At 36.2% G+C, this 24,058-nt stretch overlaps 3 protein-coding genes across 6 annotated transcripts in view; 1 reads left to right on the top strand and 2 right to left on the bottom strand.

The window, feature by feature from the left end:
* Positions 1–71: 71 nt before the first annotated feature.
* msrb2 (methionine sulfoxide reductase B2) lies at positions 72–3,727 on the bottom strand. Its single transcript, XM_051881656.1, has 5 exons — positions 3,332–3,727; positions 2,332–2,429; positions 2,120–2,196; positions 1,205–1,352; positions 72–1,065 (listed from the first exon to the last, which is right to left on the bottom strand). The coding sequence occupies exons 1-5, from the start codon at positions 3,456–3,458 to the stop codon at positions 961–963; spliced, it is 555 nt and encodes a 184-aa protein (XP_051737616.1). The 5' UTR covers positions 3,459–3,727; the 3' UTR covers positions 72–960.
* A 122-nt stretch (positions 3,728–3,849) lies between these two features.
* On the bottom strand, positions 3,850–13,925 carry armc3 (armadillo repeat containing 3). 4 transcript variants are annotated; one of them, XM_051881893.1, is made up of 18 exons: positions 13,859–13,925; positions 13,704–13,751; positions 13,508–13,625; positions 13,249–13,374; positions 13,092–13,160; positions 11,071–11,246; positions 10,627–10,821; positions 10,259–10,442; positions 8,779–8,931; positions 8,544–8,652; positions 8,207–8,456; positions 7,874–8,010; positions 6,687–6,855; positions 6,481–6,581; positions 5,733–5,831; positions 4,637–4,831; positions 4,395–4,557; positions 3,850–4,163 (listed from the first exon to the last, which is right to left on the bottom strand). In XM_051881893.1, the coding sequence occupies exons 2-18, from the start codon at positions 13,749–13,751 to the stop codon at positions 3,963–3,965; spliced, it is 2,493 nt and encodes an 830-aa protein (XP_051737853.1). In that variant the 5' UTR covers positions 13,859–13,925; the 3' UTR covers positions 3,850–3,962. The 4 variants fall into 4 exon arrangements, with proteins under 4 accessions (XP_051737853.1, XP_051737857.1, XP_051737854.1 ...); XM_051881897.1 differs by having other exon boundaries at positions 11,113–11,246; positions 13,859–13,923; XM_051881894.1 differs by lacking the exon at positions 13,859–13,925 and having other exon boundaries at positions 13,704–13,847.
* Positions 13,926–14,949: 1,024 nt separating this feature from the next.
* Positions 14,950–24,058, top strand: part of pip4k2aa (phosphatidylinositol-5-phosphate 4-kinase, type II, alpha a) — a 36,641-nt gene continuing 27,532 nt past the window's right edge. Inside the window, exon 1 of the mRNA XM_051881899.1 lies at positions 14,950–15,859. Coding sequence (XP_051737859.1) covers positions 15,719–15,859 — 141 coding nt within the window. The 5' untranslated portion in view covers positions 14,950–15,718. The remainder of the gene's footprint in view (positions 15,860–24,058) is intronic.

Raw genomic sequence — 24,058 nt, 5'->3', positions numbered from 1 at the left:
GATTAGGATGATGACCCTCTCGTCAGGTTTATCATTAACTCCTCAACAAACCCAAACAAATACACATACTGTCCATTTTCGACAATGTTCACTTTAATACAACCAAACATGTCATTTACAAACTTTTTTTTGTCATACATTCTTAAACGGAAAGGTTATTTATTGGCATCGATGGTTTCATGAGGAACCTTTTACATCCATGGAAACTTTCCATTTAATAAATGTTCTTTTAAATGGTCTTCAAACTAAGCAAAAATGGTTCTTTTAAGTGTTGACTGAAAGGTTTTTTTCTTCTATGGCATCATTGTGAAAAACCTCTTTTGGAAACTTTATTTTTCAGAGTGTAAAGAGAGTGCATTCTCAGATTTTAAAGGGATAGTTCACCCAAAAAATGAAAATTGTCATCATTTACTCACCCCCAAGTTGTTTCAAACCTGTATGAATTTCTTTCTTATGCTGAACACAAAAGAAGATATTTTGAAGAATGTCGGTAACCAAACAGTTGATGGGACCCATGTTTTTGTTGTTGTTTTCGCCGTACTATAGAAGTCAGTGGAGTCCATCAACTGTTTGGTTGACCCATATTCTTCAGAAGAAAGAAATTTATACAGGTTTGGAACAACTTGAGGGAGAGTAAATGATGACAGAATTTTCATTTTTGGGTGAACTCCCTTTAATGTACAGTTATATGCAAAAATACAAGATATCAAAATTCAACATTACAGTGGACAGGAAAATAATGACACCTTTTTGAGGTTGGTAATATGGGATGTTTAATCAACAACTTTCCCTTACACACAACCTCCAAACATTTTTTTTTCCTCCAAAATAAACCTCGTAAACTGTAACTCATAGCATACCACAGTGGACATTTGTTATTCAAATGTTATCTGTTTTCTGTATTTGTACTGTATAACTGTAAAATCCTGTCCAAGGATATAACTGCTGGATATCTCTGCATTATTTTTCTCTGGGCTTAAAGTTTAGAGCTACGCTGTTGATGCAGAATCTCTGGCCATTCGGATCTGGACCATCATCAAAGACATGTCCAAGATGGGCATCACACTATAAAACAAAATTACATGTTATAATGGTATCTGGGAACCTGAAATGAAGAGTGGAATTTTTATTCATTACATAATGTATGTTACCATTGCCAACACAATAACCGAAACTGGCTGACATCATTGTTTCCTGCACTCACATGTTTGCAGATAACCTCTGTTCCTGTGCTACCAAGCGAGTTGTCAGGGCGACGGACAATGTTGGCATGACTCTCGTCTTTTTCCCATGTCCCGTGAGCCTCATGGAAGGATGGCCACCCAGTTCCTGCATCATATTTTGCTTCTGAGCTATTGGAACCAAAGGCAGAATTTTGTATTTATCTTTGAAAGTTTTAACTTATGCAAAACACACACACACACACACACACACATATATATATATATATATATATATATATATATATATATATATATATATATATATATATATATATATGTGTATATATATATATATTATATATATATATATACAGTCAAACTAAAAATTATTCAGACACTAGATATAATTTTTAATATATTTTTACTAGTGGGTGCAGGACACTATAGTTCATTTATGTAAGTGAGGATAGCAAAATAAAGTAAACTGTGACATATTATAGCCAAAAATTCTTCATACAGTGGACTACCAGTAAAATTGATACAAATTTGGGACCAAAACTTATTCAGACACTTTGACCTGACCATGTTTTGCTTAAGTGTTATCTGACATTATCAAGATACATTTTTTCAGACACAGTTTAACTGAGATCTTGTCATATTTTACACACATTCACATTTTTTTTTAAAACTGTAGTGAATAAACTGTATTAATGCATGAAATGTTTAAGGTGTCTGAATAAATTTAGGTTTGACTGTGTGTATATATATATATATATATATAATTTATTTAATATATTTCTCATATTTAATATTTTCATTTTAAATTTAATATTAATTTTTCATCATTAATGTTTTTCTTTATAATTGTAAATACTGTCATTAAAGTATCAGAGTTTCTTAAAGGAGAATTACACGCTTTTAATTGTATTTTGATTTTGTTTTTTAAAAATTCTTACCTAAAAAGAGGGGAGTCACAGCAAACACAGTGGTACATACCCACCTCATTGTGATTCAGGTAGATGCCACTGAACGGCTATGAAATAAAGATGTACTTTTTTAAAGAAATATGAAAGTATCCAAGATTGTGTAAGCTGCAATGTTGTGCATATGCATACACATGCATCTTGTGCAATGTTGTTTAAACATTATTATTGCTTTGTTAACTTACCACCTCTGTGCCCTTTTCTCTTGTAACAACATACTGTTCTGGAGTCAGCTTACTCTGCCAATCTGTGGACTGGTCATAACGTGTCAGTGACTGCAAACCTGTACAAACAGTCGTAAATGCAGTACATTTTTGTCCTCATAATTTATGTACACTGGATAATACATGAAACCCATACGAAACATTTCCCTAATGAACATGTTTCAAACAAAACGTCATCTTTGGAATATTATTTTAATTAGTAACAATTTTTCAGGTTTACAGGTTTCACATTCCATCATGTTGGTCTTCTGTAGTATCTCTTTAACAAAAGTCTGGTCTTTAATGACATCATTCTCTAGGAAGTGACATAATTTCAGGTGAGAAAACAACACCATCAACAATATGGATTTGATCATTTCTGTGAATTATTATTATAATTATTATTTTTGTGTGTGTGTGGTTTTAGATGGTTTGTCTCAAATCTCAAAACTAAAAAGAAATCAGATATATGATCATATCTAAGAAACATTAAAATATATACAATTATTATATCTAAAATTATCTATATTATATAATATGTATTATTTACTTAATTTATAGAGTAAAGATCATTATCAGTCAAACACTGCTATTTTGTATTTTAATTGCATTTTTATTTGAATTCGTGTAATTTCTGGCGTCAGTGCAGGACAGGTTAATGTAGACTAAAGGTAATAAATGTTTTATTTATTTGTTCATTCATTTATTTATTTATTTAAAAAAAATAAATCATTCATCACATACAAACTGTTTCTTTTGCAGGCCTTTCTCAAAAGCCAACACTACATTTGAGTAATCAGGTCACGCATGCATGTTCTGAGCGACATGACTAGAATAACTGCACTTTGCACCGACTCACTAGATAACTAAATACAATTAAACATAAATTTAAAGTACACAAAATATAAAATAATTACAATTGAAAGAATATCTTGAGGCAATTCATTTTTGAAACACAATATATATCGAAATAAACCCCTACCCGTAGATGTGGAAATCAGCCGAATCCCTACAAATATCCTCTTTTGAGGTAAAATTGATTTGGCAGTCGCTCCGCTGGAAACGATAGAGGAGAAGCGAACTAGAAAACGTGACATTTTTCTCGACATATTATTTCATGCAGTGGCCTGACTTTCTTCACTATTAGTTAACATGGGCTACTCAATAGACTGAAAAGAAGCTGAATTGAGCTCAGTTGTCTTCTTTCCCCCCTCACAGCTCGAGCACCGGAAAACGGTCACAACTCACATACTTTATGGGTCACGGTCGACTGGCTGAAACTGATCAAACTTTGCACCTTTTGTCAGTGGACTAACCGCCTCATGCATATCGAAGTTTTGAAAAATTTGATTTTGGAGTTGTTTTCTGTCTTATCGGAATGTTTTTGCTCTTATCATCATAGTCTCTATTTCATCGTAGACTTTGACCTTACCGCCTTCCTCAACCAGTTATTATCATCGGAGATGATTCAATGGAAAGAAAATTTAACCAGAATACACATCAGTTTTGATAAAAGTTTATTGGGATTTAATTCACTTCACTTTTACAGGTTATATAATAAATAAAATATGCCTTAAAATGATAAATGATGCCTTAACCACTTTGCTGACATATTAAATGGTCTGATATGCTAAAGCTGCTGGTGAGTTGCTTTTCATAAGGTTTCCAGGTTGGTGCATGAGATCTATAATATAGATTTCAGGCTGAGAGTATCCATAACGTTTCTTTGGACCGGTGATGAGGATTTCGTTCCAGGCGTGGTTGTATTCTCCTCTTATGAGACTGCAGCTCAGCCCAATTCGGTCTGCAAGAACCTAAAATGTATTGCAATTAATCACTTACATACAATTGAGCAGAAATATCTGGTGCAACTAAGGTCATAACCACAAAGAACAATTATGGGTGCACATCCGACCAAATAATCACAAATTTGATTTTTAATGTATGGTTATTAAATTATTACAGTGCTGAAGATCACTGTCAGGTCAGTTTTACACATGGGGGGTCCTGTCAATAGCATGAAGGATCTCTAGAGCAAAAATTACCTTAAAAAGCAATGCTCTGTGAACGTAGGTGCCCTTTTTTATCTTTCCAATGAGAATGATGTTGGAACAGGCTTCAAACTTCAGCTCGCTAATGTGCAGTTCCCACAGGAAGTCATGCAGCTTCTCTGGCTCAACCTGGCCACCCATTGCCTCGCTCACTAACCTGTGAGAAATTATCACTTGTCACATTTCAGCCATGTGGATGTTGAATATGGGATGACAATGAAAAAGAAAAAACTCACATGGCCAAAGCCGTATACATTTTGACCTCATCCTGAAGTGGCGAGATGGATTCGGCAGCCTCTTTGAGAAGGTTATGAAACGCAGCGTCATACGGCAAGCTCCATGCTTCATCCACCACCATCTCCTGCTGTGGCTTACTCTCATCCTCATCCTTCTTTTTCTCATCCTCTTTTTGACCCTTTCCCTTCATTTTACTTAAGAAAGAGAGATGAGAGCGAGAAACATGGTTTACAGAAACCCATCGGTCCCACTTTATATAAGGTGGCCTTAACTACTATGTACTTACATTTAAATTAATCATTTGATACAATGCACTTATTGTGTACATACATGTTTTTATATTGAACATATTTTTAAAAATACCTGCATGTAATTACATTTGTACTTAATTTTTGTAATTATATTTATAATTACACTGTTGACACTTCCCTTACACCTTAACCCACTCTTAAACCTACCCATACCACCAAACCTGTCTCTAACGTTACCCGTATCCCATCTCAATAGCAGCAAAAATGTTTTGCAATACAATATGAACACAATAAGTACATTGTACTTATTTTCGATGTAAGTACATAGTAGATAAGGCCACCTAATATAAAGTGGAAACAACCAATCTATAAGCAGTGTTGGGGGTAACTCATTACAAGTAACTTGAGTTACGTAATCAGATTACTTTTTCAAGTAACTACTAAAGTAATGCATTACTTTTTCAATTTACAACAAAATATCTAAGTAATGCAGTAGTTTTTCAAATAAGTAATGCAAGTTACTTCACATTTGTTGACTGACAGCTCTCCTGTCCCCATGTTAAAAAAAATAAAGTGCAGAGGTGTTGTGTGCGCTGTGTAAACATGATGGTTACCATAGTTCTAGACTAAATGTGAACAGGCATTTACTCATCTCACGTGCACGTAAAAAAAAAAAAAACAAGCAAGCCCATAACGCAAAAGTAATGTAACGCATTACTTTTCATAAAAAGTAACTAAGTAACACAATTAGTTACTTTTTTAGGGAGTAACGCAATATTGTAATACATTACTTTTAAAAGTAACTTTCCCCAACACTGTCTATAAGTATACACAACTCACACACCTTGGTGTTTTGCTGCTCCTTTTGCTGCTCATAACAGATGAGGCGGTAGTTTCTGTTGGACTGTCTGACTTACGATCATCTGGTTCCTTGGTAATAGATCTGATAGAAGAGAAAGAAAGAACGAGCATTTTTAAACCTTAACATCCACAAAGTAAAAACTACTTCACATTTCCTAGAGATGTGGATCAAATGACCTTTGTGCTCACTTGTGGCAATCAACCGAATCCGCAAACACAAAAACAAAAATTCGGTCAAGTAATGTTCTGTTTATAATTTAGAATGTAATTAACTTGAACTGAGCATAAATTTTGTTGCTTAGGTCTCAAGTGGCAGAATTCCCATTTCTCTTGTGGGAGCTCTAGGCCAGCTTCCAGAGCCAATCCATGCAAAAGAATTTTCCCTGGGGGAAATTCATCTATCTGCATCTATCTGTTGTGCAACAGAGGTATTTAATATTCAAGTGTGCTGCTGTAGAACTAATGGGGTGGAAGAGGACGGGCTCGCTGTGAAAGTCTTTATTCTCCACAAAGAGCTTGTTTTGTTTCTAAAGTGAGATTGCAGAAGTGAAAAGAGATCTAAATACTAGTGAAAATAGACTGAATGTGCCCCCCAAATGACTATGAATACAATAAATCAGTGAGGAAAAAACACTATTTGTGGAGCTGTTTGATACAATGTTTGATCAAGTTTCAGTAATTTGAAACAGTAGGTTTGGATTTCCTAAGCACAACCCTTGGCCTTAACATACTGATCCGGGGGCTTCCCATTAACCGCAATAGTGGCTCGATGTTGGTTGACAACTTGTTTTGATATATCCTCTAAGGTAGGAACCTGATGACCCATTCTTATCTGCAGAAGGAGGAAGAGAAAGCAAGATAAAATAGAAGTTATTGATTTGTGCAACCTCTACGATTGAGGATTTATTTTTCTCTTGAAAAACATTCACATGAGGACCTGTCCAGGGTCGTAGAAGCCATCAGTGGTTATATCGCTGGCTGATAGGTGTCCTGTCAGACTATACTTCAATGATAGATTGCTGTCCAGAAGCTTCTGTAGTGCCAGCTCACTAAATTTGTTGTTACGGTGTGGTGACAGGTTGATTTCCTGGAGTATCTCTAGAGCTCTGTAAGATTGATGACAACAAAACCAAATGACCGAACAATCAATAAAGTTATTCTTAAACAGCCAAAACATCTAAAAGAATGAATTTCTCAAAACCTGTCAGGAACATGTCCTGCTCATATTTCACCCCCAAATCAAAAGAAAGATAAAAAATTAAGCCTATTTTGGCACCATCACAATTTTAATTAGTAGTAGTATTGCATTGTGATATTATTTTTATGAAAATTATAACAATCTGCCAATTGTCATATAAATATAACGTAATACAAAAAAGTGTGATAAAAAATATATTATTTAAATTGTAAACTATTTTTATATGATGGTGGTATTTGTTGTTCTTCCATTTATTTATTCAAAATTTACTTAAACAAATACTTAAATTGACTTAAATACAAAAATGACTGTGATTACAACATAATGAAAATGGCTAAAGAATAATGTGAATTATGTAAAATGTCCAGATGCATTACAGGAATGAGAAGTTTGAAGGAAAATGTGTTTAACTGTCATAAAACATAATCACAAATGCAAAATCTGGTTCTAAAGTAAGCTTCATTTTCTTCCAGAAATCTGATATTTGGTATTTACTGCCATCTACTGCTTTTGCTTTAACAGTTCATTCTAATGTTGTAAACATCTAAAGCCTATTAAAACCCTTGCAAGTTAAAACAGATCTCGCCCCCCATTTACTACCATAGTAGGAAAAATAAATACTATGGTAGTCAGTGGAGGGCGAGATCTGTTTGGTTACTGACATTCTTCCAAATATCTTCCTTTGTGTTCAGCAGAACAAAGAAATTCATACAGGTTTGGAACTACTTGAGGGTGAGTAAATAATGACAGAATTTTCGATTTTAGGTGAACTATCCCTTTAATGTTTTTTTGTTTTGTTTTATAAATCGAAGGCTGATTGCACCCATTTGAAGTATGGAAACTTGCTCCATTTATGGTGTTAATATATATACTTAGAAATATCTAATTTGAAACATTTAGTGTATTAAAGCATAAAACATTCTTACCCAGCATTGCACAATTCTAGGGCTGTTATTTCATCGTTTGCACACACACTAATTGCCCAGCAAGCATTTCTCCGAATTTCAGCATGAATTGATTTGAGCAGCTGAACTAAAGGTGACAGGCCTCCAACGTTTCTCAGCTGCATGTAAAGAAAAACAGAAAAACAATCACCAGAAACAGCACATAATACAATGTAGAACAATGTCCATTTACTGTACGTCCTTTACACCCCTGACCCAGAAAAAAAGTTTGTTTTTTCTACTCTCAGTTAGCTGATAAGCTGTGGCGATTGTGTAGACCTTTGAAATTTACTCTTTTGTGCAGTTCACCGCTACCTCTAGCCTGGCCTCTGCATCACAGGCCAATGAAGCCACAGCCTGCATTGCACTGATGAGTGTGTTGTTGTCAGTGGAGTGTAGCAGCTCCACCAATGCTGGCATAGCTTCATGGGCCAGAATGCTTCTGCGCAGCTCCTCTTGCGATGCCATGTTTGTCAAGACCGATGCTGCATACACAGCTGCTCCCGTGCAGCTGTCTCGCAGCTGTTGCACCAAGAGCTCATCACCCCCTGCATCATATATAGCACTGAAAATGAAAAAAGGTACATTAGAGCTGTGCAATACTGTACTTATTGACTATACAATCTTGTTGCATTTCAAGATTATGACTCACTAAGCATTGAGATTGTTGCTGTTGGTCAGGCTGGACAGGGCCTCTGCGGCGGCCGCTCTCAACTCACTTCCTTCACTGTTCAGCAGCTGCACAATGGGCCCGATCGCATCTGAAACACACAGACACATCGGCTCTTCAATGACCCAAAAGGACAAGATGATAAATTTAACAAAACTAAGTCAGATTGAATTAAAAAAGGGAAATATGTTTGGATACGTGATGTATGTGAGATTACCCAGGCATCTGAATGTGTCCCTGCTGGAAAGGTTTTTGCTCACTGCTGCCACAGCCTGGCATGCAGCAGTGCGCACACTCTCATTCTCCTGCATGAGAAGATCCGTGAGGGCTTTTTCTACATTCCGTTCATGTAGAATTTTTCTGTTCTCACCTTTATGGAGAGAAAAAAAGGACATTTTTACACAATTAAAATTAAATTATAAACTTGAAAAAAAAAAAAACATGTTCGGTCTTTTGCTTAATACTAGTTCTTACTACTGTACACTGTCAGACAAAATGTAAAAAGGCAAAACATAAGTATATCTTAAAGCTACACATATATGTACCCATAAAATACTAATATACTAATATGTACCTGTAAATACAAATATGTCCCCTTGAAGAAGTATGTCCAACATACAACCTTAAAGCACAAATTTGTACCCTTAAAATATTAATGTATATATTTAAGTACAAATATACACCCTTATAGGACTAATATGTCCTCTTATAGTACTAATATGCAACCTTAAAATACAAATATGTAACCTTAAAGTACTATTATGTCCTCTTTAATATTCATCCTTAAAATGCAAATATGCACTTTCAGAGTACATATGAAGATTTCAGATGCAAAAGCCTCTAAGTGCCATCTGAAATTTTCTTCTAAAATGAGCATTTTTATCAAGCTTGTATGTTTATGTTCAGTAATTTCACTTTAATGCCAATGAAATGACCTATTAATTGCCATTAAAGTGAAATTACTGAACATAAACATACAAGCTTGATACAAATGCTCATTTTAGAAGAAAATTTCAGACGGCACTTAGAGGCTTTTGCATCTGAGGTCTTCATATTTGTAATTTAAGGATACATATGAGTACCTTAAGTGGACATATTACTACTTTAAGGGTACATATTTGTATTTACAGGAACATATTCGTACTTTATGGGTACCCTTACAAAGATACTAATATGAACACTTAAAAGTACTAATATGCACCTTTATGGTACAAAGTGTGCCCTTAAAGTACTAATATGTACCCTTCTGGATAGTTTGTCCAAGAATGAAAATTCTGTCATCATTTACTCACCCTCAAGTCATTACAAACCTGTATGACTTACTTTTGTTTGCAGAAAAAAAAAAAACCAAACCATTTTGGTGACCACTAGCTTCCATTGTATGTGCAAAAAAGAAAAAAAAGAAAAAAACAGAGACATTTCTCAAAATATCTTCTTTTACGTTCCACAGTCATAAAGTTTTGGAACAATATAAGGGCTATTAAATTCTGACAGACTTTACATTTTTTGGGAAAATTACACCTTTAAAGTACTAAAAATGTATTTTACATGAGGTACAAAGATGTACTTTTAAGGGTACTGCCCCAGTGACAAGCTGTTTTACAATGTCTGCACGTGTTGTCTTACACGTGCAGTATATAGAGCACAAACTGTCATTTGTCAAAAAAGTGTAGAGATATGATTTTTTTTCTCCATACTGCTCTGTGCCATCCTGGCTATGGCTTTGGCTGCATTAGCCTGCGCTTCAGGCAGTGTGGATGTGCCAACAAATTGCAGTATCTGTTCCAAGCCACCCATCGTCTGAATAAGCTGCATGGCCTCGCTGTCTTCCAGACAGTTACAGATAACCCTGAGAGCCCCCTCATGCAGTTCACTAAACTCCTATAGGGAGGAGAAACAGCTGCCATTACTGCTCAATCATGTGCTGCTTGATTTTGATTGAATCACTTGAATTGTTCTCAACTTGCGTACAAGAAGTTTGATTGCTCGTAATGAAGGTGACTAAGGAGCAGTTTCGAAATGGCTAAGTGCTCATGAATAATTCAGATGAGAATAATTAGCCTACTTTGGTCGCAAGAAGCTCCAGGATTCTGTCAAAGCCCTGTACATTTCTAAAGGCCACACGGGTTTCGCTGTCAGTGGTGATGTTCTCTATGGTGCACAGTGCAAGCTGCTGAATAACTGGGAACTCTGAGCGCAGCAGATCCAGAAGTGGGGGGAGTCCATTTAGACGCTGCACAGCCGCTCGATTCTGAATGTCCTGAGTGTGCAAAAAGCAGAAAAGAGCACAAATAATTGATTTTAACAGCATCCTTCTGGAATTCAAAGGGTTATACTTTTTTAAAGCTGATCAAATATCTACGACATCATTGAAAATACAAATTGTTTCAAATTCAATTTTCGTCTAACAACTGTGTTTTGTTAGTGCTGTAAAATACCACCCTGACAAATGCCTTTTAGTTTAATTCACAACAGACCTTCTGTCTGACTCTGACATCTGTTGTCTTACTTGAACAAGATTAAATATGCACTCCACAGAATTTTTCTTTACATCAGGATCCGGGCTAGACAAGAGCTGAATAAGAGGTTCAAGTCCTTTGTGGTCAAATATCTGGATCTTGTAGGAGAAGTCCACTGACAATGACGTCAAACACAAAGTGGCAAACTCATGGACCACAATATTCTCTGAGGAAAAGAAGGTGGCGGGTAAGGAGAAAAGAAATTAAAAAGAGAATATATATATATATATATATATACACACACACCCATATACAGTCATGTGAAAAAGTTAGGACACCCTATTGAATTGCATGGTTTTCCGCTTCAGGGCATAATAAAAAATCATCTGGTCCTTGGCAGGTCTTAAAACTTGGAAAATAAAACCTTAGATGAACAACAACACATGACATATCACACCGTGTCATTATTTATTTAACAAAAACTAAGCTAAAATGTAAAAGCCATGTGTGACAAACTAAGGACACCCTTACTGTCTGTTAACATAGGAATTAAGAGTGTAAGTAACAGTCAGGTGGTGCTAATCAAATGCCTTTGATTAATTGATCATCAGCGATTGTGTGATCACCTCTATAAAAGCTGAAGTTTTGGCAGTTTGCTGGTTTGGAGCCTTCGGTTGTGTGTTAACACAATGCCAAGGAGGAAAGACATCAGCAATGATCTTAGAGAAGCAATTGTTGCTGCCATCAATCTGAGAAGGGCTATACGGCCATTTCCAAACAATTTGAAGTCCATTATTCTACAGTGAGGAAGATTATTCACAAGTGGAAGACATTCAAAACAGACACCAATCTTCTGAGGAGTGGACGTCCCAGCAAATTCACCCCAAGATCAGACCGTGCAATGCTCAAAGAAATTGCAAACAATCCAAGAACTACACCTAAGACCCTACAGGCCTCAGTTATCATGTCAAATGATAAAATTCATGACAGTACAATTAGAAAAAGACGGGACAAGTATGGCATGTTTGGAAGGGTTGCCAGGAGAAAGCTTCTTCTCTCTAAAAACAACATGGCAGCACGGCTTAGGTTTGCATCTGAACAAACCATAAGACTTCTAGAAAAATGTCCTTTGGACAGATGAGACCAAAGTGGAGATGTTTGGCCATAATGTACAGTGCCAAGTTTGGTGAAAACTAAACACAGCATATCAGAACAAACACCTCATACCAAAAGTCAAGCATGCTGGTGGAGGGTTGATGATTTTAGGCTTGTTTTGTAGCCACAGGAAGTGGGCATCTCACAGACATTGAGTCAACCATAAACTTCTCTGTATTCTAGAGTCAAATGTGAGGCCATCCGTCCAACAGCTAAAGCTTGGCCAAAATTGGGTCATGCAACTGGACAATGATCCCAAGCACACCAGCAAATCTACAGCAGAATGGCTAAAAAGAAAAAAAATCAAGGTGCTGTACTCGCCTAGTGAAGTCCAGACCTCAACCCGACTGAAAATAAAAAACAAAAGCTATGGCGAGAGCTGTGCTTAGACAAATGCCCACAAACCTCAGTAAACTGGAGCAACTTTGTAAAGAAAAATAGGCCAAAATTCCTCCAGAACAATGTGAGAGACTGATAAAGTCATACAGAAAATTATTACTTCAAGTTATTGCTGCTAAAAGTGGATCTATAAGCAATTGAATCACAGGGTGTCCTTAGTTTGTCACCCATGGCTTTTCCATCTTGGCTTTATTTATGCTAAATAAATAATGACACGGTGTGATATGTCATGTGTTGTTGTTCATCTAAGGTTTTATTTTCCAAATTTTAAGACCTGCCAAGGACCAGATGATTTTTTATTATGTCCTGATATGGAAAACCATTGAATTCAATAAGGTGTCCTAACATTTTCACATGACTGTATATACAGTATTTACAAACTTTTATGTTAGATGCAATTAATTGATTTTACAGCATATATGTGTGTGTGTGTGTATATATATATATATATATATATAATGCACACTGAATTTGAAAATGAAAAAATGAAAAAGTGAAAATGAAAAAGTGCATGTACCTTCAGGTGACAGTTTGCTGATGACTGCAGGTATCACATCCAGTGTCTTCAAACACTTTTTAACTTCATCTGTTTAAAAATGACAACTAAAAATGAAAACTATGTTGCTGAACATCCTTTGATTTACTAGCAGTGTCTATTTTTGTACCCTACGCACTATTAGAAGCCATGACGCCCAGAGCCATGACAGCATTCCTGCGCACAGTCTTGTCCTCGTGAGAAATGAGACGAGAAAGAGGTTCAATCGCTCCCAAGCACATCAAAGAAGTCTTATTCTCATCACCTAAAAATATCACCACAACAGCAGAACACACACAGGGATCAATAAAGGAGAGCCACACAAGGGAACACAGTGAGCACTTACCTCTGCAAATTTCTCAATGACCTAAGACGGTAAGAATAGATGAGACTGTTACCTTTTTCCGCGAATTTGTGGATGGCTTCACAAGCTTTTGCCAGCACCTCTTCTTCAGGAGAGCTGAGCATGAGAACCGCTGTCGCTGCTGTTTTGCTCTCGATAGGTAGAGGGTCGAACTGAAGGAATAATACTTCGGTTGAAAATATTTCAAGAAAGCACTGGAAAATCACACGACTGGAGAAAAATGTTCTCACCACATCTCTCGAGAATGGCTCGGCCTCTTTTTTTACTTTTTTCCCCATCTAGATGTCAACCCGCCAACAAGATAAATAATAACAAAAAAACCTAAATAAACAATTTCTACAAAACATGATTATAATAAACAAATTCTACAAAACATAAAAAATACCTGCTACAACTGAAAGTTGTGTGCTTGGGTTTCTTGTTTAGCTGCTGTTGCTAGGTGACAGATGTAATTTACCATTTCACCTGTAGGTGGGGCAAGAATCACTCTGAAACATGCTTGGTCAATTATTTATTTATTTATTTGAAATATGTCGGTAATGAACCGTTAGGTGGCTCTGATGTCATAATTTATTACATTATATACAAAATAATTAAATTAATAATTAGAGGAAAATATATTTAAAAAAAAAACGGGTCGTGATTAAAAGAATCTTTTCTGGTAACTATCAACAGTAACAGTACAACTAACCCTATAAAACATAAAATATGCAGTAATATTCTTTCCATGTGAGACTATTCAATATCTTATTCGTTGTTCTAGATTATTTTAATCTAATCCGAAAGTAATATTTATTAAATGCAATACTCATACATTATGTAATTATATTTATTTCAATATATATATATATACACACTTAATAAATTAAACTATTTGAACAGGGCGTTTAGGTGTTGCGGGTTAAAGCATTTACTCTATATTATTGAAAAAGTATCAGCATCATCTCGAATTTCCTCCATCTATAATGGTATGAACTCATTAGAAAAGCAGCTGTCATTGGAGTAGATCTGGACCTCTGATGAGAATCATGTTCAGACAGCAGAACCCACCCACTCCGTGACATGATTGCTGGAATGAGGAGCATGTTGAGCAGTAGGTGTTGCAGGGAGCGCCACAGAAACTTATATGTGCCAAAATAAGACTACACAACACACCCAGTGCCACCATGGACTTTTGGTAAATGAACCCATTCTTCAAGTAGGCTACAACTAAAATGCACCTGCGCAATACGTTTCTGCAAAATTTTAATTTTTCAATCTACGCCAAATCACATAATGTCTATGGCATGCCCTGGTTATTCTAAACAATAAATATTTATTCACGGTTTTTTTTTTTTAGGCTATTCTTACCATTTATTTGTTTTTTTCCCCCCCATTTATTTGTTTATTTCTCTAAAACTCGATTGGCAGCAATTAAAATAAACATTTGAGTTCTAAATCAAAATGTGTTTGTGTGTGTGTTTGTGTGCGTGAGTGCGCGCGCGCGCGTGTGTGTAGCTGTCAGTCCGTCAGTCGGGCAGTGCGGATGAGCCGGATACGCCAACTTCAAGCAATATAGATATAGCTGACAAAATTCACATCGAATTCAGACTCGGACACTTTCCACACTCGGAATACTGGCTTCGTCTAAAAGTAAACATCTTTTCGGGGCAGACAAACGACAAAGAAAGAAAGTGGGAGTGGGATTTTGCTTGAGACATATTTGAAGGGTTGCTGGCTTAGCCTGACTGGGGTGCGTTAGCATGCTAATGGAGCAGCGCCGCAGTGGATGTCTCTCCACCCGCTCTTTTTTCCTCAAATTAGACTGACGTCGTTCAGATTATATTTCATTCTCTATTTTCAATTGTATCCGTCAGTATTTCTACTATTTTTCCTTAAGCGAAGTGTTAAAAGGGCTCCCGAGGGGAGGCTGGCTTGTCAGGCTAGCTAGTTAGCAAGTAAGGAAGGCTTACTAATGAAGTCTTAAGGAGCTTTTGCAGTTTACGGACGAGAACTTAAAATAACACCGCGTTTTGCTCTTAACTTTAATGTTATATATAACAGCAGACTGTTTTATCACATTTGGCGAGTTATTCATCTGTCTAGCGAGCTAATAGTTGAGTTGGTACAGCTAGCTGGCTGCGGTTAGTTAGCTAACTGAACGTTATGCCAAATGATATTTTACTAAGAGACAGTTAGGACACCACTAGCTTAATTAAAGCACTTGTCACTGTGTGATAGTTAATTTATTGTTATACAACAAACAATGGCCTCGGTTGGTAACACTGTCTCATCGTTTGCGAGCAAAACTAAAACGAAGAAGAAACACTTCGTGGCTCAGAAAGTGAAGCTGTTTCGTGCCAGCGACCCTCTGCTCAGTGTTCTCATGTGGGGAATAAACCATTCGGTGAGTCAAACCTTCAGTCTTTTTCTTTGTTTATGTCCGTTATTGATCAATGAATTAGAGTTAACAAGGAAAGAGAAGTTCAGTCTGTCTCGCAACCTACAATTGGCAGCATCTGTTGGATCCATGCACTTAAGGATCATCAGAGGTCTGCTTTGATTTTCTGTTGTTTAACCTTCAGTTTAATGAACAACATTCTGTTTTGTCCCTTAAAGCACTTGCAGTTGCATATTATTATGTTCTTAAAGCATGTGAACAAAACTTGTCAATGTTTATATAAAGAATGGATGACTTGTTCATATTGTTCATGACTTAAGGATATTGCTCATGTCAAAAACTTATTCTCACATGCCCATATTGATGCAAACTAGCTTAAAACCTTCATTTGTTGTTTATGCAGTAATGAATCACATTTGTGAGCTCTCTGTCCTTTTATGTGCATGCAAAGAGTTTGCAAAATAATATGTATCAGTAGTGGAGTTGTGGGTGAGTAATCGTTTCCTGTTGGAAGTTTTGGTTGCAAGATGATAAGCTTAGAGGTTTATTGAAGCAAGACTCATCTCAGCTGATACTGACTGTTATTGTTTGCATCATTAGCCGTCTTTGGAGAGGAAAGCCTCCTTGGTGTGTTTCTCTTATAGGCCTACACATTTCAGTAGGGAGTGTTTCATATTTATATCTGCTTGACTGTACTTTGAGGTGAAGAACGGAAGTATTTGCTTTTAAATACCAATAATAATAATAATCCGATTTAGATGCCTTGGCGCCCCAAGTTGTCCATTTATGTTTTGTGTGACAGTCTTCACCTCCAGCTGTTTGTTAGACGTTTCTCTATGAATGAACTGTCAGACCAATATACATATTGTGTTGTTCATAAGTGTTTTTTTTTTAAAATATCATTCTTTTGAGGTCTTCAGCTTGTTTTCAGTTTCCTACTTTTTCTACACTGTCTGGTGACATTTTTCAAATGGTAGATGTGTTTATAGTTGTCTGAGATGTAATAAAGTTTTGTTATTTTCCAGTTACACATACCATTCTTAAGGGTAATTTTTCTGCTTAATTTGTTTATTTACAGTAGATAAATGTAGCCTGTGTGGATGGTTGACATTTAAGATGTTCCAGTAGACCAGGCATGAAAAAAATTAACTATTTGTTTTGCATTCATGCCCTCTTGTGAAAACACATCCTCTCTACCCATAGTCAAAACACTGAAAAGGTATGTACATGAGCATATATTTGCTAATGTTAATACTAGTGTTGTTTCTATTTGTTGATTACAGTTTAGTATTGGGTATTTAATTGGACATCCTTTTCCATCTATTTTTATATTTTTGATTACTCTTGCCCTCATCTAACCTTAATTTGCATCGGGGAAAAAAAAGTTTTTTTTACAGGGTTGTATTTTTGTTTTAAATATGATTCATTTATTAGCTTTAATCCATGAAATATAATTATTTATTTAACTAATTATGCTTTTAAATAGTAATAAAATATTATATTATATAATTTAAAAATATTGGCTAATATCTGCAATGGCCAGAATTATAATATTGTTGCATCACTTGTGTTAAAGGCACAATATGTAAGATTTTTGCATTAAAATATCCAAAAACCACTAGCACAGTGTTATATATTTTGTTCTCTTGTGTAATTGCATTATCCCAGATGTTTCCAATAATATTTAAAGGTGCAATGTGTAAAATTTGGGAGGATCTATTGACAGAAATGCAATATATACAAAACTATGTTTTCAGTGGTGTATAAAGACCGTAATGTTTTCATCACTTTAGAATGAGCCATTTCTATCTATATACACCGCGGGTTCCTTACATGTTAAGTCGTCCTTTTGCGCGGCGGCATGTTTCTACAGCAGCCCTAAATGGACAAACTGCTCTACAGAGCGTGTTTCGTCACTGTTGTTCTTCTTCTAAATCGTTTGTGTTTTTTGAGGCAGCTCGCATCGTCAGTACGTTGAATATGCACGATGCCTCTAAAATTTACACACTGCACCTTTAAATCCAGAGAAATTCACAATTTTAACCAGTGTAACGTCCCTCCTCATTGCGTCGCCTGTCAATGGTGTCATGTCTGCATTATCCTCGGGTTTCCGCTTTTACTGCCATAGAAACCAGAGCAACACAGTGAGTCTCATGGAAAAAATGCAGTAGTTGTAGCGTCTAGCACACCACTCTGTTGTTGTTGTTTCGCACAATCGTTATCGTTTGCTGCATGTTCTGTCTCCAAAAATAGCTCCAAGAAACGTAAACATATAGATGAATCAAATGACCCAAGAGTTTGGGACAAGAGGACAAATAAAATAAGGATCAATATCGGTGTTGGTATTTCCTAACACTGTTTAACAAGTCTGGTGAACAAGTCTATGGCAGTGTAATTAAATACAGTATGTGTTATAAATAGTAAGTCAGCCTTTTTGCAAATGCTGTGGGTACATTCAAATGTACTTTTAGAAGGATTGTTTTGTGTTACCCCACCATTTATTTTGGCAAATAAAGTGACATGTATGAGTAGGAATTTAGCATTAAACATTACGTTACTTGTGGCTAATTCATTAGAATAAAATAAAAACTTGTTTTATTACCTCATCCATGAACATGATTTGTGAGTCCCGTCAGATTGATGATTGAGGTGAAGACAACAACTCCCATCATTCCACGCTCCTTCACAGCATCATTAAGCTTCGCCTTTGTTATTGTTTTGAATATGCGACCTCTAGCGGCAAAAATTACATACTGTGCCTTTAAAGTTTGTGATGTAGATGAATTAGCGACAGATCCTTTCTTTCATTTTTTTTTTTGACACATCCAAGTGAAACTGATGATCAAAAAAGAAAAAAAATGTAGGCTGAGGACTTGGACGTGAGTGTGCAGTCAGTTGTAAGAAAGAGGCAAGCAAACTAAATGATTTAAGAAGTCCTGCATGTCACCAAAGAGAAGTCTGACATTTCACTGGAATATTGAGTTATTAGCCTACATTTTGATTAAAAATGACAAACTAAATATTAAAAAAAATTATACATGTGCATGGATGAATTGGTCATAATAAGATCCAATTAGAAAATAGATGGGGTAAGTTTCTATTTGATTCCAACTTTAAGCTGTAAAGTGTTTTATGTAAAAATGTTAAACCACAGCCAATCGTTGGGTTGTTTTGTATGATATAAACATCAACAGAGAGGCTGTGCTTTGTGCCATGGGTCAAAGCAGAGGTCAGGTCTTGGTCTTGCAGTGCTAGAATGGAATTGGAGAGGGGGAGGCCAAAAATCACAAGAGAGAAGCAGAGAACAGATATTTCCTTATCTGCGACAGCCCCAACAGTTAAATACATTGACTGCCACTGACTGGAGCTAAGCAGCGCTACTACATTCTGTAGGCTGCAAGTGGGCCTTGAAACCTAACCTAGTGTTGGATATTTTAGATATCAAGCAACTCTGAGAGTATGTGGTCAAGAAAGTTGAGGGTGGAGTAGTTGGTACAGCTCTCTGTGGAGCTTACACTGCTAATGAATCATGCATGCAGCTGCAGGCCCTCACTGAGCTCAGACTACTAAACAGAAAAGCAGCGGCTCTTGACCACTAAGGACCACAATGCTTGAATTTGATTAGCAAACCAGTGAATGGGGAATATAATGTAACCTTATTCTGTTTCATATCAAGCAGCACCTCAGCTTTTGTGTTCTCAAGCTGTCTGTTTTTGTGCGTCTACAAAAGGCTAATTTGTATATGCATTGAAAGTGATATGAGAATTAATGCTAATAAGGGGATATTCAGTTAAGGCGATTATGAAATCAAACACTGAGGGAAGTGGTTGTTTTAGTCCAGCAGAATCACTCATGGCTGTTTTACTACCCTCCCCTTTCTGATTACTCTGTACAGGTCTTTACTCTCTTTTAATCTCTTTATCTCTTACTTTTCTCTTTGTTAATCCCTCCATGCTTCCCAGACTCTCCCGCCCTGACCAAGAGTTGCTCTGTCTGTGTTTGGATTGCATAAGGAGTTTCTAAAAATACTCAAGATTCAGCAGCAGATCTGTGGCACTGGGAAAATAGACACACTATTTTATTTTTACACTGCCTAAGGCAAATGCTGATCATCTTCAAAGTCTTTAAAGCTCAATCATAAAGCTTTGATTAGCACTACGTATGCAGATGATCTTCACATGCTTTTCTCAGCAAGTTGCATTTCTGCTGAACTACACGTGGGATGCTTTTTGCCATTTACTTTGTCGTAGGCGTATCAGGTTCAACAAAAATTTGCTAATCGACATGCCTCTTTTTATCTGTGTAGTCTTTTCTGTGTGTCCATACTAGTAAAGGAAGATAAATCAAAACTAACACTGTTGATAGTCAGTTCATCCATAGACACCTCATTCTCTTCTTTATTTGCAAGGCTTAGATAATGACGCCTACAGAGATTCTGCGTGCCTAAGGCCCTGATTATACCTGATATTAAGATTTGTTTTGATAAATCGGATCACAAGTGGACGACGCTAAATACAGGTGTAAACGTGGGCTAAAATGTTTTGAGCTTGCCCACTTTCTATCACTACCAGAGGTAGTTTTCGTAGCTTGCTTTCGTAGTGTAAACGCTCATGTTGTTGAATGCGTTCGAACAGCCACAAAAGATATTTAAAAAACATTTGTAAGTGCGCTAGCCACACGGGATTTAAACTTTGTTGGCTGAAGACCCAAGTTTGGTTTTGTCAGAAACGAAAGCTGCTACTCGTCTCCAGTCGCGTAAACTGCGTGAGCTTATTTCGTCCATTAGATTAAAAAATCTGAAAAAACTAGAGATGCATGTATCGGCCAACAATCGGTATTGGCCGGTAAAAGCTAATATTATCACTATCGTGATAAGGGCCGATTATATTCTGTCAATCAAAAGGGTGCGGAAAAACGTGTTCGGACTGCAACTCATACTGTGTGTGAAGAAAATCTCTCTTGTTGAATTTAGTTAACGCGACAATAAGGCATTAACAGTTAAAAAACAGCAACGTTAAAGCAGGCTCTATTTGACCCTATGAATCACCTGTAGTTCAAGCCAGGGTTGCCAGGTCTGCTTTTTTTTTCTTTTCTTTTTTTTTGCTACGTCAAACATTAGTTGTAGCATCTCCCATCTAATAATCACAAAGAGCTTTGTGCTTTGTTACTTCTGATAAGAAATAAAATCTCACTTTTCAAATTCAGTCCATTTTATCACGAAATTCAAACAATAAATGCCGTTTTGACGCTTTTAAATGTGATGTGACAGATCGCTGTAGTGCCTCAGATCAAGCAGCAGTGCGGAGCCTGAGTCTTTTCTTCCACATTAATACAAGGTATATCTCCAAAAACATGCATGAACATCAAAAGGTATGTTGAAAGATACAGTACAACTTACCGGAATGTATCATGTCTCATGCAGTCACTTAATCTATGTATAGTGTACCAAGTGAGAGGGTTCACTGTATTGTTTGCAGCATTTTTTGGGAGAGACTTTTTTTGCTTAAGAAAAATCGAACTATCGGTATTGACGTCAGCTGATATCATTCTGAATAATCCCTCCCCTTGAAGAAATCAAAACAGAACTGGTTGAAAGTGGACAAAAGAAACGGATTAAAACATCAGGTGTAAACGGTAATCTCTCCTTCATATACTTGTGATCCAATCGACCAAAATACATCTTAATACCAGTTGAAAACAGGGCCTAAGTTTATTCATATGAGGGCAGCACAGGTGAATGACCTGCGTAACAGATTTACCTCAACCTTGAGTAGTACAAGATCAACATGTACCTCAGATTTGGTCATACACATCCTCACTGCTATCTTTACAACAAAGTTATAGATTGCAGATGATCACATTCTGTGTAAACGCTTCGCCAATTTGCCCAAAATCTGTGTATTTTTAATACATTTATTCTTGTTGCTGTTGCTATGTATTCACTGACTAAAATAATGCGTGTGAGCAAAGACGTTTTTTAAACACTGTCAATAATATAGCAGCTCAGTATCAGCAGCTGATGAAATTTTATTTTAGAGCATCTAAAGAAATGGCTAGCATCTGAGGTTTTAATGCATGTGGGCAAACTATGAATAGCCTCATATGTGACCTTTAGGGCTTTTTCTTTAGCCTTCCTCTAGAATTTGAATGAGTCATTTGGTTAGATAAATTGCTTCCTAGTTTCCAGAACACTTTTTCTTTGTAAAAAGGATCTAAATGGTTTTCTGTTGACATGAGAATGTGTTAGAGGGATAGTTTTAATGTTGACATAAGTGTGAGTAAATGATGACAGAATTATAACACATTATCATGTCAACACACTTCATTTAGAAAGCCAAAATTTTACTCATCCAAAGACTTGTGGGTGAGTAAATGATGACAGAATTTTCATTTCTGGATGAATTATCCATTTGAAGTTTAATTAACAAATCAACACTCTTCTGTGTAATTTGTCACAATATAATTTTAACCTGTTTCGGATCTTATTGTAGCTTTTGATTTTAGGCTCATAGGCTTGTATGCAATAAATGAAGGCATTGTTGACGTCAACAGGCTGAAATACCGAACACCCCACTATGATGAATGCACTGCTTAGAAACAAAGAGCTTCATAAACATCTGGTAGGAGGATGAGCATTCTCTGAACTAGGCTTCCTGCACTGATAGAGTGCAAGTTTGTCAGCTCTGTAGCGGAAAACCTGACTTCGCTGCCATGGAGACAAACAGGAAGTGGTAGTGTGAAACTTGGCTGATGAGATTGGTGCACAGAGATAAGTGCTTACTTCTTGAACAGATGAAACCGTTGCTGCAGGCTTGTAAAACACCTATAACGTGGCCACAGCACGATGGGGAGTCTAAAGCAGTCGCCTTTGTATGTTATTTTTGTTTAAAGTATGAGGAAGCTAGTCGAGGAGATCCTGTGCAGCTGCTCCTGGCTTTGTTGGAAATGTTAGGCCATTATCCCTGGATCCTCAAAGGATCTAGCATGTAGGTGGAAAGTGGGACAGTGGAGTATGTTGTCTACTCCAGTTTCTCAGTTTCTAATCTTGTGCAGTGCAACGTCTCTAAAACTGCTCGCTCTCCGTCACTGGCTCACGGAGTAGAATTTAAGGTTACCAGCTCCAATGGTTAACTGGTTTTTAGGCAGCTAAAGACTCATTTTTTTCAGACCAGCATAAGCATGTATTCACATTAGGTGTTTTCCATGTAAAAACACAGACTTTGCAAAATATATTTTTGTTTCATTAATTTTTTAAAGGGAGGGCATCTTGAGTGCACACGATTTTTCAGGATTAAGCCGCGGTCACACTAGACTTTGAGCATGCAAAATTTGTTCTGCAATGCAACGGTTGTGATTTGACATCACACTAAGCAGCGTCTTTTTTATAAACTTGAATTCAACATAATACATTCAAATACATTAAATGTAAATACTTTCAATCCAGCCAAGATGTCACACCTTGAAGTATCAATCTTCTACTAGTCACACGTTCATGTGGTGCGAATTCGCAGGTCAGAGTTCAACAAACTTGAACTTTGGAATGCAGCGAAATGCAAAACTTTTGACATGATCTTGCTTTTGCAGTCTGATGCATCAGTATGAATTGAAGTCAATGGAATGAAAAGTGTAGTGGTATGTATGTTACAGGGATAGTTCAGCCTAAAATGAAAATTTTGTCACCCTCATTTTCTCACCCTCATGTTTTTTTTTTAAAACTGTATGACTTTTGTTCTTCTGTGAAACACAAAAATGTTGGTCACCAAACCGTTTTTCTTACCATAAATTTTCTTTGTATGGACAAAATAAAAACTGAGAGATTCAAAATAACATTTTGTTTTCATTTTGGGTGAACTATCCCTTTAAGTATTGTTTAAATAACCATTGAAATCACTGTCAGCAATGTTATTTGAGTATTATTTTTATAGTATTGATTAATAATGTTTTTTAATAATTTTCATTTAAATTTTTTTTTGTTTAAATTTGAGTAATTTTATGTGCTTTTGTCATTTTTATTATTATTAACATATATATATATATATATATATATATATATATATGTTAAATGTTTATTTAGTTTTAATTTATTTGTAATTTCAGGTTTAATTTTAGTAATTTTAGTAGGGATGCACTGATACCGATACCAGTATTGGGCCCGATACTGCGCCATTAACAAAAACGAGCACAAAAAGTGTTTGTGTCTAGACT

The sequence above is a fragment of the Ctenopharyngodon idella genome, chromosome 23, assembly GCF_019924925.1.
Source record: "Ctenopharyngodon idella isolate HZGC_01 chromosome 23, HZGC01, whole genome shotgun sequence".
Lineage (NCBI taxonomy): Eukaryota > Metazoa > Chordata > Actinopteri > Cypriniformes > Xenocyprididae > Ctenopharyngodon > Ctenopharyngodon idella.
Note: the sequence above shows the minus strand (reverse complement) of the source record. Positions and strands in the feature narration are given on the sequence as shown.